Genomic DNA, 14,458 nt, shown 5'->3' on the forward strand with positions numbered 1-14,458 from the left:
CATTTAAACGTACAAATACTTATGTATTTACAGCATCTAAACACAAATACTCACATATTTTCAGCATCTAAACATACAAATACTCACGTATTTTCAGCATTTAAATGTACAAATACATATGTATTTTCAGCATTTAAAAGTACAAATACTTACGTATTTTCAGCATTTAAACGTAAAAATACTCACGTATTTTTAAAATTTAAACGTACAAATACTCACATATTTTCAGCATCTAAACGTACAAATACTCACATATTTTCAGTATTTAAACGTACAAATACTTATGTATTTACAGCATCTAAACATACAAATACTCACGTATTTTCAGCATTTAAACGTAGAAATAATACGTATTTTCAGCATTTAAAAGTACAAATGCTTATGTATTTTCAGCATGTAAATGTACAAATACTTACGTATTTTCAGCATTTAAACGTAAAAATACTCACGTATTTTTCAAATTTAAATGTACAAATACTCACGTATTTTCAGCATCTAAACGTACAAATACTAACATATTTCCAGTATTTAAACGTACAAATACTTATGTATTTACAGCATCTAAACATACAAATACTCACGTATTTTCAGCATTTAAACGTAGAAATAATACGTATTTTCAGCATTTAAAAGTACAAATACTTATGTATTTTCAGCATGTAAATGTACAAATACTTACGTATTTTCAGCATTTAAATGTACAAAACGAAATATGAATACTTGAAAAAATGAATACTTATGAATATTGAAATCACAGCATTAATTGAATTATTATTGTTGTTTTTAGTTGTCATATCAATGGCCATATGTTTTCAATTGCATTATTAAATTGTTTACTCGTTTACTTCATATGAAATGATAACATTTCATTCTGTTCTGTGTGATTTCTGCTGCCAGCTCGTTTCCAAGAACACATAATGTTAAACAAGACTACACTTTAAACCCTTAAAATGAATAACATTTCTGCAATCGTTTAACCATTACTTATCATGTAATATTTACTTTGTTTGCCATGGGCCACAAAAGGCGTTTTCTCCGACAAACTGTGACTGACAATAGAACCATAAAATACACCAAAAACTCACTTATCTGTCTGTCATGTTTTTCTTATAACGTTACTGTACAGAAATAGTTATGGTTAAGTTTACAGGAAGGAGTGGGATTAGTGACAATAAAAAAATATTTTTAATGCTATATTGTTACTAAAATGGTTATTTCCCTGCATATTTCGGTCAATTACATTTTATATCCTTTTATATTCGCTATAAAATGGGTAGGGTTTTTTTTTTTTTTATCAACACTTGAATGTAGGCAGGTTTCAACATTTTGACACACAAAATCAACATTTTGAGTAAAAACATGAGAAAATTGTATTTTTATCAAATACTACATCTGGATCAAGCAAAGATGCAGTAGATGGCTTCCATCAGTATCCCAAAGCTTGCACAGGCCTTTAACACTTTCTGAATCCACATTTCACTCAGGCAGTTTTCATTTATTTGCGGTTAGTGTTGATGATCGCATTATTTTTCATATGCATACGCTTACATATGAGATTGCTCGTTTCTGCGTCTTCCTGGTCTGTGTTTTTGATCGGCACTTTCTAGAGTCATTCAGAAGATGTGTAATAGCGCCCCCTAGCGTATAACAGCGAGAACACGGTAAACCTGGAAAATTCCGTGTTTGGCAGGGAAAGAGTTAAGGGGTCTTAAAATTGAAATCGCTTATTGATAAAATGCTAAAAATGCATATAAAAAAATGCTACATATTTTAAATTTTTTAGCTAAAAATACATAGCAATTTGTACGTTTTAAACGTTGAAATATGTCTCAATTGTACGTTTCAGCATCAATAAAAATTTTGAAAAATGTATTTTTTGTGCTTGTAAATGTTATGTATTAATGCCTATGTATTAACAATGAGACCAGGCTGGCTCTTCATACAGAACAGAACTGAAGGCACGAGAGACACTGACGGTCAGAAACGCTCCCTGACCTGTGAGTGAAGGTGGCAGCGGTCGATCAGCGTCAGTATGGCCGGTTGGCGTCCTTCGGTCGCTTCAGCTGAACTTTGAGCCTCTTCATGCCGATCTGAAAGCCGTTCATGGACTGAATGGCTGCCTGAGCGCTGGACGGGTTATCAAAGCTGACGAATCCTGGGAGACAAACACAGAACAATACCATCAACAGCTGCTGCAAATAACTAGATTCATGAAAATGACGTTTGTCTGTGCAAAACTGTGTGAGCGATGAAGTATAATGAAGAACAAAGCCGTGCTGTAATGCACATTCACAAACTATTTCATCAGCTGATTCATTTTGAGCTCAAATATTTACTTGAGGTTGCCTTGAGATTTATAGTTAACACTTCAATAATTTCACAACACATACGCATGTTTACAGTTGACTGATGTCAGTTAATAGTCAAATGACATGCAGCCAAAAAAAAAAAAGTATTTGTTTTAATTTTAAATTTGTATGATTTAATAGCCTTCTTAACTTATGAACCCTCTGCAATTCCCTCACAAACCCCAGTTGGGAAAAACTCTGATGTAATGGTGTGACAAAGACTGTCCATAAATTTTTTTTTTTTAAATTTAATTAAATTAAATGTTTAAAAATTAAAAATAAAATAAAATAAAAATGTAATAATTTTTTTTATGATTGAATGACTAAAAAAAAAAAAAAAAAGAATTTCATGAACCTCCTGTAGTTTCCTCTTCAAATCCAGATCCAAAATACAGCAAAAGTAGCAATATTGTGAAATATTTTTACTATTTAAAAGAACTGATTTCTATGTAAATATCTGTTAAACTGTAATTTATTTCTGTGATCAAAGCTGAATTTTCAGCATCATTACTCCAGTCTTCAGTGTCACATGATCCTTCAGAAATCATTCTAATATGCTGGTTTGCTGCTCAAGAAACATTTATTATTATTATCAATATTTAAAACAGTTGAGTATATTTTTCAGGATTCTTTGATGAATAGATCAGCATTTATCTTAAATAAAAAGCTTTTGTAACATTATACACTATACCATTCAAAAGCTTGGAGTCAGTATAATTTTTTTTACTTTTTGGGGAAAGAAATTATAGAAATTAATACTTTTATTTAGCAAGGATGCTTTAAATTGATCAAACATGATGATAAAGACATTTATAATGTTAGAAATATCTCTATTTCAGATAAATGCTGTTCTTCTGAACTTTCTATTCATCAAAGAAACCTGAATAAATTCTACTTAGCGGTTTTCAACATAATAATAATAAATGTTTTTGGTGCAACAAATCAGAATATTAGAATGATTTCTGAAGGATCATGTGACACTGAAGACTGGAGTAATGATGCTGAAAATTCAGCTTTAAAATCACAGGAATAAATTACATTTTAAAATATATTCAAATAGAAAACAGTTATTTTAAACAGAAAAATATGTAAAAATTTTACTGTTTTTGCTGTACTTTAGATCAAATAAATGCAGGCTTGGTGAGCAGAAAAGACTTCTTTAAAAAAACATTGAAAATCTTACTGTTCAAAAACTTTTGGGCTGGTAAAGTGTACATCAGTAAAAATAGCTAAATGATATTTCTTAACCTGTGATTTAAACCACGGATCTACATTACAGCTCCTATGAGTGGCTTTTATTACATGCCAAAAAAATCTAAAGTTGAGAAAACTTTAAAGTTTAAGGCAACCAGCTTCAGCAGATTTTTGAGTTTTCTTAACTTTTTGTTGTATGAGCTGAAAACAACAAGTTGAGAAAACTCAAAAATCCGCTGAAGCTGGTCGCCTTAAACATTTAAGTTTCTTCACTATTCAGTGTTTGATGAGTTACACGCTGAAGTTTAATACTTGCTTAAATCACAGTATGAGCAACATTCAGAGGTGCTCGACTGAACAAACAGCACTAATCACAGCAAATGTGAGCGTCTTATGTTACAGGATCTCGCTGACGGCCGATTTCATCGACACGCTGCAGCTCTGATTGAATTTGCCTGCTTTTGTCCGACGTAGAGCAGATAAGACAGCGGCTCTAAACACACGCCGGACAGAGAGAAAGAGACGAGCTGTCAGACAGAAGCGCTCCTCATAAACCTCAGCTTGTATCTCAGTCACGCCAAACAGATGAAAACAAGAGGAGACGAGCTAATGACAGACATTACAGCTCCGAACCAAACCACAGTCACAATCACAGCTCTGTGTCATATACTGTTACAGTCGTCTGTTACTGGGAAAATAGACCAATGAACTCAATGACATTAATCAGTTATTATTGTAATCTATTCAAAAGTTTAGAGTAAGTAAGATTTTTTTATGTTTTTTGTCACTTCTGCTCATCAAGGCTACATTTAGTTGATTAAAAATACAGTAAAAATTGTGAAATATTATTACGATTTAAACTAGCTGTTCTCTATGTGAATATGTGTTAAACTGTAATTTATTTCTGTGATCAAAGCTGTATTTTCAGCATCATTACTCCAGTCTTCAGTGTCACATGATCTTCACAAATCATTCTAATATGTTGATTTGCTGCTCAACAAACATTTCTGATTATTATCAATGTTGAAAACAGTTGTGCCGTCCAATATTTTTGTGGAAACTGTGATATATTTTATTTTTCAGGATTCACAGATGAACAGAAAGTTCAAAAGAACAGCATTTATTTGAAATATAAATTTTTGTAACATTATACATATCTTTACTGTCACTTTTGATCAATTTAATGCATCCTTGATGAATAAAAGTATTAAATCCTTTTTTTTTTCTTTTTTTTTTTGGTCAAATCTGTTGAGTTACATTCTAACAATTTTGTGTATCAAAAAGTTTTCAATAACAATAATAATACTGGAGAAAATCTACTGAAACTGCTGCAGGATGAGATCAAAAATTAGTTTTGAGAAGTCATTTAAAATAAAATAAAATAAAATAAAATAAAATAAAATAAAATAAAATAAAATAAAATAAAATAAAATAAAATAAAATAAAATAAAATAAAATAAAATAAAATAAAATAAAATAAAATAAAATAAAATAAAATAAAATAATCTGTTAATTAAATTGGTTAAAATTTAAATTTGGCTTTCAATCAGATTGCATGAATCCCATTTATTTTTATTTTTTTACATTTTCAGGATTCACAGATGAACAGAAAGTTCAAAATAACAGCATTTATTTGAAATAGAAATCTTTTGTAACATTATACATTTCTTTACTGGCACTTTTGATCAATTTAATGCATCCTTGATGAATAAAAGTTTTCTTTTTTTCTTTCTTATATATATAAAAGATATATATATATATATATATATATATATATATATATATGAAAGAGTTTGAAGGTCACTCCGGTGGGCAAACAACAATCATTACAAACAACTTAACTACTTCAAAAATCACCTTCAAAACTCATTATGACAATTGTGAGCAACTTCAAAATATAATGTTACACAGAAAATAATTTGAACTAAAATATTTGTGAAGGTTTGAACAGCTTGCAGCGCTGGAGAGTTCACACACGTTCAGTGTCTGTCCTGTAATGAAAGAATAAATGTGTCCCTGCAGCACAAAAGCAGTCATAAGCAGCAGGTATATTTGTAGCAATAGCCAACAATACATTGTATGGGTCAAAATTATACATTTTTCTTTTATGCCAAAAATCATTAGGATATTAAGTAAAGATCATGTTCCATGTAGATATTTTGTAAATTTGCTAAATTAAAACTTCATTTTTGATTAGTAATATGCATTGCTAAGAACTTAATTTGAACAACTTTAAAGGTGATTTTCTCAATATTTAGATTTTTTTGCTCCCTCAGATTCCAGATTTATAAATAGTTGTATCTCAGCCTAATATTGTCCGATCCTAACAAACCATACATCAATGAGCTTGTTACAAAAATCAGCTTGTTTATTCAGATGATGTACAAATCTCAGTTTCACCAAATTGACCCTTATAACTGGTTTTGTGGTCCAGGGTCACATTCGAGAGCCGTCCAGAATAACACAACATTCACACAGCAGCAGATCAAATCATTGTTTAAAGCTCATAAAGTCTGAGTCTCAATGATCTGCGTCTCGTCTGAAGCTCCAAACATGAAACAATCAATCACTGAAGCACATCAGCGCTGCTTCAGAGAGTCAGTGTTCAGATAAACACGCGTGTTTAGTGCGTCTGCGGTGATAAATGCGCCCGAGTCTAATTCCAGCGCCGGCTGACATGATCGAGTAATGAGGGAGAATATGCTCCTCTCCACACCGGAGGAAGCTGATGAAAAAGACCTGATTTAATTTCCTTCCTGAGCAGCGGCTTTATCTCATTTTATTGCAGCTTTGGAGCCGCGGGCGAGACGACACACTCCTGTTTGTCAAGATCTTAATGAATAGCGTGGAAAATAAAGTTTCAATGTAAAGATGCAGAAAGAGACCTCAGCATGCGTCGACGTGAAGGCATTATGAGAAATATAGCGATGCACTTCACGCTTTCCATGCAGCTGCGAGGCGGGAAGAGAACTGCATTCTGGGTAAGTTTGATGCCAGGGTTGAATAAAGACTAAAACTAAAACTATGAAAAATAATAGAACTTTTCCCTGGTAACTGAAATAAGTTAAATAAAATTTTAAACTGAAGTAAAACTAAAGAAAGACAAGATTAATCAATCATAAATATTAGGCAAAAGACTTAAATTAAAAAAAGAAAACAGAAATGTTGCCTTGGCAACTAACTGAAATAAATGGAATTAAAAACTAAAACTCAACTAAAACTGACTCAAACATTTTTGTTAACAGAAAAAAGATGAAACAAAATATACATTTTATATTGAAATAAGTTGAATAAAAACTAAAACACAGCTAAACTAAAATATGTTGAATAAAGACTAAAACTAAAACTATTAAAAACATTTTTGTTAATTAAAATAAAGCTTAAAAAAAAAAAAAATATATATATATATATATATATATATATATATATATATATATATATATATATATATATATTAGGCAAAAAAACTAAAACTGTTAAAACATTTTTGTTCATTAAAAAAAAAAGTTACTTAAAGATGAAAAATGTTAGACAAAAAAGGAAAACCACCTGAAATGTGTAAAAAAAATTTTTATTTAACTATTTGTGAAATAAAGCTGAATTAAAGAATTAAAATAATCATAAAAATAATCACAACAATAAAAGCAAAAAATTATTTTAAAAAATGATTTAAAATTAATTAATAGTTAAGAATAAATAAAAATAAATAAATAAATAAATATAAATAAAATAAAAATCCATCGGCCGTGACGTGCCTCCCGAGCACTAATCGCATCTTGATTAGTGCAGACGCGGGTATTAAAGGCACATTGTGCTGAGTGAAGCGTGGCATTCTGGGAACTCACCGAAACACTTGCTCTGATTGGTGGCCCGGTCCACGAAGACTTTGGCGGAAATGACGTTGCCAAAGGGCAGAAACATCTGCATGAGCTCCACGTCGCCGAACTCCTGCGGCAGGTGGTAAATAAACAGGTTACAGCCCTCCGGTCCTGAGAGAAAGAAGAAAGACACACAAATGAGATTTCACACAGAGACGTACCCAGAAGGCCTGAGCTCATCAAAGATTCAGACGTTATCGTCTTTGTTAAACGGAGATTTGATTAAACGTGGATATGGGAATTGAAGGCACTTCTAAGGTGTTGAGGCTTTTGGGAAAATTGGAAAAATGTAAATAATTCGTCAGAGTCTCCTGGTGCTTGGTAGAGATCGTGTGAGACGACAACGACTGTCAAATTTAAACAGTGCTGATGGAGTGAACGATAAATATTAACCATAAAAAATAGCAAAATAACAGAGAAAATATAAAAATACTAAATAAATATATATACACAATATAATAAAATATTTATACAATAATATAGGAATACAATAAAATACTGTAAAATAATATTAAATTCAAATTAAATAAAGCAAAATATACAAATAAAATCAAATAAACAAGACAAAACAAAATAACAGAAAATATCACATAAAATAAAACAAGACAAAACATGAAATCATTTAAAATGAAATCAAATAAAAAGGCAAAACATAAAATTAATTTAAAATAAAAATATTCATTTTAAAATAAAACTGCTGATGGAGTATCAACAATAAAATAAATAATAAATTAAGGCAAAACAAAATAAAAATATATAAAAAGACAAAATATAAAATAAAATGTTATATTAATAGCAAATACAATAAAAATGACAAAACATAAAATTAAATAAAGTAATAAAATAAATAATATTAAAATAAAACTAAATGAAATTGTGCTAATGGAGCAAATTATAAAGATGAACAAAAAATAAAAAAAACTATTTTAATGTTAAAATAAAATAAAACAATAAAATGAAAGACAAAATAAAATAAAATAAAATAAAAATAATATTTAACTTAAGAATAAACACAAAATAAAAACAAATAATTATGAAAGAGATTTTGGTTGCTGAGAGGTTTGTATCTGCAGTGAGCGTCTGCTTTAGACTCTGTGTTTTTCTTCTGTAAAGATTTTTATTTATTTTTTCCTGACTGTTCTGGAAAGATTGACTCAGCATTGAGTTTGAGGGTCAACTACACCCCGCCGGGCAAACAATCATTACAAACAAATTAACTACTTCAGTACACGTTCACAACTCATTATGATGATTGTGAGCAACTTCAAATTCATTTCTGAGACACAATTTAATTTAGAAAATGCATCCCACAAGAACAGTGCACATTTACAAATGAGCTTCATTTTAACTCAATACAAACTTCTGAATAAACACAGACAGACTCTGAAGAATCTTTACATCAGAATGAACCTGGAAACTCACCTGAGAGCTTATTTGCATTATTACTGACAGAAACTTTAAATAATAAATTAAAATAAAATATGAAAATAACATTAAATATATTAACAATAAAATAAATAATAAAATAAAAGACAAAACATAACATAAAAATGAAATTAAAAATGAACAATAAAAATTATATTAAAAGAAAAGAAAAAACAATAAAACAAGACAAACTAAATTTTTATATTAACATCAAATCAAACAAAAAAGACAAAATATCAAATAAATACAAAAAAATAAAATAAATAATTAAAACAAAAACCGTGCTAATGGAGTAAACAACAATTATTAAAAGTAAAATAAATAATAACATAAAAGACAAAACAAAATAAAATAAAAATATAAAATAAGACAAAACATAAAAATTACATAAAAAACTTTTTTATTATTAAAACTAAATCAAATGAAGCAAAACAAAAAAATAACCGATAACTGATAAAGTAAATTCAATCAAATTATCTGTAATTCATCTTGACAAACTCATTCTTCAGGTTTATGACTCAAGCTTTGATTTCTGACAACAGAAATGTTATAGTGATCATTTGTGACCCTGGAGCACAAAACCAGTCATAAGGGTCAATTCTTTGAAATTTATACGGAATACTATTTCCATTGAGCTTTCCATTGATGTATGGTTTGTTATGATCGGACAATATTTGTCTGAGATACAACTATTTGAAAATCTGGAATCTGAGGGTGCAAAAAATCTAAATATTGAGAAAATCATCTTTAAAGTTGTTCAAATGAAGTTCTTAGCAATGCATATTACTAATCAAAAATTAAGTTTTGATATATTTATGGTAGAAAATTTACAAAATATCTTCATGGAACATGATCTTTACTTAATATCTTAATGATTTTTGGCATAAAAGAAAAATGAATAATTTTGACCCATACAGTGTATTGTTGGCTATTGCTTCAAATATACCTGTGCTGCTTATGACTGCTTTTGTGCTCCAGAGTCACATTTTTTATTTGAGTCAGGAATACATATTAAGACATGCTAAATGAATTCTGGTTTCCATCGTTCCTGCTGCATACAGGATCTTGAGCGCGGATGAAGGTCTGAGGATTTCTGCTCTAACTCTGGTGTGATTGTCGTGATTTCTCCTGAAGTTTGCGTCTGTCTCTCAGAGCAATTATCACCTGTCACCTGGAGGGGCGGAGTCTCACTCACCTTCCCGCTGTTGCTGGGGGATGATGGCTGGTTGCTGGGGAAACGCTTGGCTGATTGGCGCGTAAGCGGCAGGATAGGCTGCTGTAACCCAGAGAGAGAGAATCACGTTAATATTCCTCATTTAACACATCAACTTACTGCACTGAAGCTGAATACATGAATAAAGCTCATCATCATCATTATCTTCATCATCATCACACTCATCTGAGCTCCGACTCACCCTCCGCCTTTTTTCTTTATTATAGAGGGTTTACAGCAATTCACATATTATTCTTGCTGTATACAGCAGTGTTATTATTGTAAAAAAAAAATAGATAAATATAAAAAAAAAAAAAACTTTGTTAATTGAAACAAAACTTAATAAAATAAAATATAGAAGATAAAAAACTTACACTAAAAAACATTAGAAATAACGACTAAAATAACTTTAAGTTGAAGCAAAATTACTAAATTACTAAAATTACTAAATGGAAATAAGTAAAACCAAAACTCAACAAGAACTAAAAGAAATACAAATAAATTACACTAATATAAAATTAGTATATTAGTATGATATAAAGTTATATAAAAAATAATAAAAAGCACATAAATTACTAAACATTAAACAAAAATTAAAATAAAAAATAATTCAAAATATAAATAAAAACTGTAATAGTACATAAGTAATGAATACATGAATATATATATATATATATATATATATAAATATAATACTAAAATATCACTGGTATTATGCAGTATGTGCAGAACACAATAAAGCATCCTGCATCCCACAAAGCAATGCACTCAACCAGATCTTTAATTTCCAGTGTGACAGAAGAAACAGAAGTGAAACCAGCCGTGATTTTAAACATTGCTTTAAAAGCCAGAAGATATTTTTACACTAAATTGAAGAGAAATTGCTAAATAACCACGTTTATTTCTATGAAACCGCATACCAGCAGCTGAATTACAGTTTGTTTGTTTTTTTTCAGCTGTTTACACACAAAATCTTTACTTGTGACAGTTTCTGAAAGCTGACTCTCATCTCAAACAGCAGAAGCACACACCAAATCTGCAAAACCAGACACTAATTCTCAGCCTTTCAATTTCATAAAACACTTTTTGCAAAACACAACACAGTTCTCTATGTAACACACACAAATCTAACAGGGATTAATATTGTGGCAAAGGTGTTTGCAAATGTTTGCTTTTGAGATGTGTTTGTGATATTTTGAATGCAGCGCTTCGTTTTGCAAGAGATGTGAGGCATTTTGCATTTTGTGTGCAATTCTTGGATTTGTTTTGAAAAAATTAGTTTTGAAAATGTGTGTAAGCAGCTGAAAAAAACCCTGTAAAATGAGGTCACAAGACTGTTGTTTGCAAAGTCGCTGCATAATGCATAGAGTTTCAGCTGTAATATGATGGAAATGCTGATCCAGAAAACACATGCAGACATAGATTCTCAGAAAAAAAACAGAGATTCACCTGCATAGTGCTGCACGCCGGCATACGCCTGCTGGAGAGGATCGGCCACCGTCGGGCTCTGTGCTGCACACACACACACACACACACACACTTCCGTCACTATCAGTCTGATCAAATCAGTCAGATTCAGATCAAATGTGACACGCTCCTCTGTGCTTCAGTCTTACATGTTACTTTTGTATCGGGATCAATTAATTTATTCATTAAATGCCAAAGTCATAGGTTTGATTCCAGGTGAATGCATTAACTGGTGTATATTATGTATTTTCAAAAATATATATTTTTGAATGCAATGTAAGTAGCTTTAGATATAACACCTCCACTATGAACGTTTTCAATTAAAATGATTTATTTTTATTGTCATTAAGTGTCATTGTCATTAAAACATTACATTATATAAATGATTTCTGAATATATATTTTTTTGCTTTGATAAGTTTGAATTTAAAAAATCTGATCAATTTGGCAAATATTATATTATGTTATGTTATATTATATGTGACCCTGGAGCACAAAAGCAGTCATAAGCAGCACAGCTATATTTGTAGCAATAGCCAACAATACATTGTATGGGTCAAAATGATACATTTTTCTTTTATGCCAAAAATCATTAGGATATTAAGTAAAGATCATGTTCCATGAAGATATTTTGTAAATTTCCTACCGTAAATATATCAAAACTTCATTTTTGATTAGTAATATGCATTGCTAAGAACTTCATTTGAACAACTTTAAAGGTGATTTTCTCAATATTTAGATTTTTTTGCACCCTCAGATTCCAGATTTTCAAATAGTTGTATCTCAGCCAAATATTGTCCGATCCTAACAAACCATACATCAATGGAAAGCCTATTTATTTAGCTTTCAGATGATGTATAAATCTCAATTTAAAAAAAATTGACACTTAAGACTGGTTTTGTGGTCCAGAGTCACATATTATATTATGTACACATTTATTTATTTAAACCAACATGATTACAAAGATTTTTTGATGTGCATTTTAAACAGATTAGGAGTAACTGGAATATTTGTATTTGTAGACAAATATTGTAAAAAGAGAGAAACATCCTAGAACCTGTGCCATCTACATCAGCACCAGGATGGTTTTTGGTGCCAGTCTTGGTTATTTTATGCTTATTCAATATTGTTTTTGTTGCTCCAAATCCAAACGTGTTGTGCATCCAAGGCATGACATCCACTATGCAGCTGTTTCCAGCAGAGTAAAGCGGAGTAAGCGGCGTTACCTGGGTACGGGTGGATGCCGTTGGTGTAGATGGGTTCGGAGGAGGGCTGTCCGTTGGTTTGGGGAGGGAGTGCGCTGAAGCCGTTCACCCCGATCTGAGCTGCGATGCTGGGCACAGCGCTGGCGCTGATGCCTGGTGGAGTGCTGGCGCCTGGTGCAAACAAAACAAAACAAAAAAAGAATATATAAAGCCATGAAAGGTCTGTGCAAATTGATCACAATTAATGCCACTAGTATGCAAAACAATGCAACTGCTCTTCTGTTATTTGCAATAAGTGTACAATACTCAATACTCCACATACCTTTTGTACTTTCTACATCACTATGCAATAACTGGCTTATTTTGCACTACCGGCTTGAATGTACTTGTTTTATGTCTATTGTTTTAGGTAATTGTTAGTGCTGTAAAATGATTAATCGCGATTAATCGCATCCAAAATAAAAGTTTTTGTTTACATAATATAAGAGTGTGTACTGTGTATATTTATTATGTATATATAAATACAAACACATGCATGTATATATTTAAGAAAAATATGTTATGTTTATATATTTATATATATTAAAATATATAAAAGTATATACATGTAAATATTTTCTAAATATATACTGAATGTGTGTGTATTTATATATAAATAATAAATAAACACAGTACACATACATATATTATGTAAACAAAAACTTTTATTTTGGATGCGATTAATCGTTTGACAGCACTAGTAATTGTATTTAGACTATATATATATATATATATATATATGGTTGGTTTGGTTCATGGTTTCTAACACTTTAATGACTTTTTTCTCTAAATCCCTATGTGAAAAATGAATGGAAAACATGTGGGTGGGCACTAATTCACTTCATTACAGATATATAAACAGAAGCATTTGATTGGCTCCTAGTTTATTGTACTGAAGCTGGTTTGTCCGCAGGAGGCCGAGTCGCAGTGTTAATAAGTGTTTTCTCATGTCTCGGTCACAGACGAGTCTCTCCGCTGCCCTTCTAACACTGATCGCTCAACTTCCTTCAGCTTTCCTCCAAGGGCATTTCAGAGGTGCCAGATTAAAGCTGACGGGTAACAAGAGTGTGTGTCCACATCACGGACTATCAAAGTGGGAAACTGACAGACGAGAGCGAGAGGAAGAACTTTAATTAATTCCTCGTGACCCTTCCTCTGAGGTGTCAGCGGGCTTTTGTAGCTGGACGCTTAAAGTCGTGCAGAAGCACATCAGGAGTGTGTGTGTGTGTGTGTGTGACGGGGGTCAAACGGGGGTCTGGGATTATCCATCACAAATCTTCACGTCTGTATTCTTCAGTCAAGGACTCTCTGGTCAAAGGCATCAGATTGGCCGTGTTCCCAGGTTCATCCTCAAACTGAGACGGATCATTTCCCATCACACCTCGTGTCTTACTGAGCAGAAAACACACACGCTCCGTTCCAGAACCTAGTGAGCATCACTGTCTACAGTCTACATAGACAGCATCCTACTAGTAATCAAACCTTTACTGGATTTGACATGATTTTTTTTAATGTTTTTGTCTCTTTTTTTCACCAAGGCTGCATTTATTTGATTCAAAATACTGTAAAAATTGTGAAATATTATTACAATGTAAAACAGTTGTTTTTTATCTGAATATATGTTCAAATGTAATTTATTTCTGTGATCAAAGCTGTATTTTCAGCATCATTACTGCAGTCTTCAGTGTCA

At 31.1% G+C, this 14,458-nt stretch overlaps 1 protein-coding gene across 3 annotated transcripts in view; it reads right to left on the reverse strand.

Annotated features, from left to right (window-relative positions):
* Nucleotides 1–14,458, reverse strand: part of celf6 (CUGBP Elav-like family member 6) — a 131,558-nt gene that overhangs the window by 9,366 nt on the left and 107,734 nt on the right. For all 3 annotated transcript variants that reach the window (XM_058752000.1, XM_058751999.1, XM_058751998.1), the window contains 5 exons: nt 12,751–12,900; nt 11,508–11,570; nt 10,041–10,121; nt 7,388–7,531; nt 1,996–2,155 (listed from right to left, as the gene is read on the reverse strand). In XM_058752000.1, coding sequence (XP_058607983.1) covers nt 2,028–2,155; nt 7,388–7,531; nt 10,041–10,121; nt 11,508–11,570; nt 12,751–12,900 — 566 coding nt within the window. In that variant the 3' untranslated portion in view covers nt 1,996–2,027. The remainder of the gene's footprint in view (nt 1–1,995; nt 2,156–7,387; nt 7,532–10,040; nt 10,122–11,507; nt 11,571–12,750; nt 12,901–14,458) is intronic.

Source organism: Onychostoma macrolepis, chromosome 18 (genome assembly GCF_012432095.1).
Source record: "Onychostoma macrolepis isolate SWU-2019 chromosome 18, ASM1243209v1, whole genome shotgun sequence".
NCBI classification, from domain to species: Eukaryota; Metazoa; Chordata; class Actinopteri; order Cypriniformes; family Cyprinidae; genus Onychostoma; species Onychostoma macrolepis.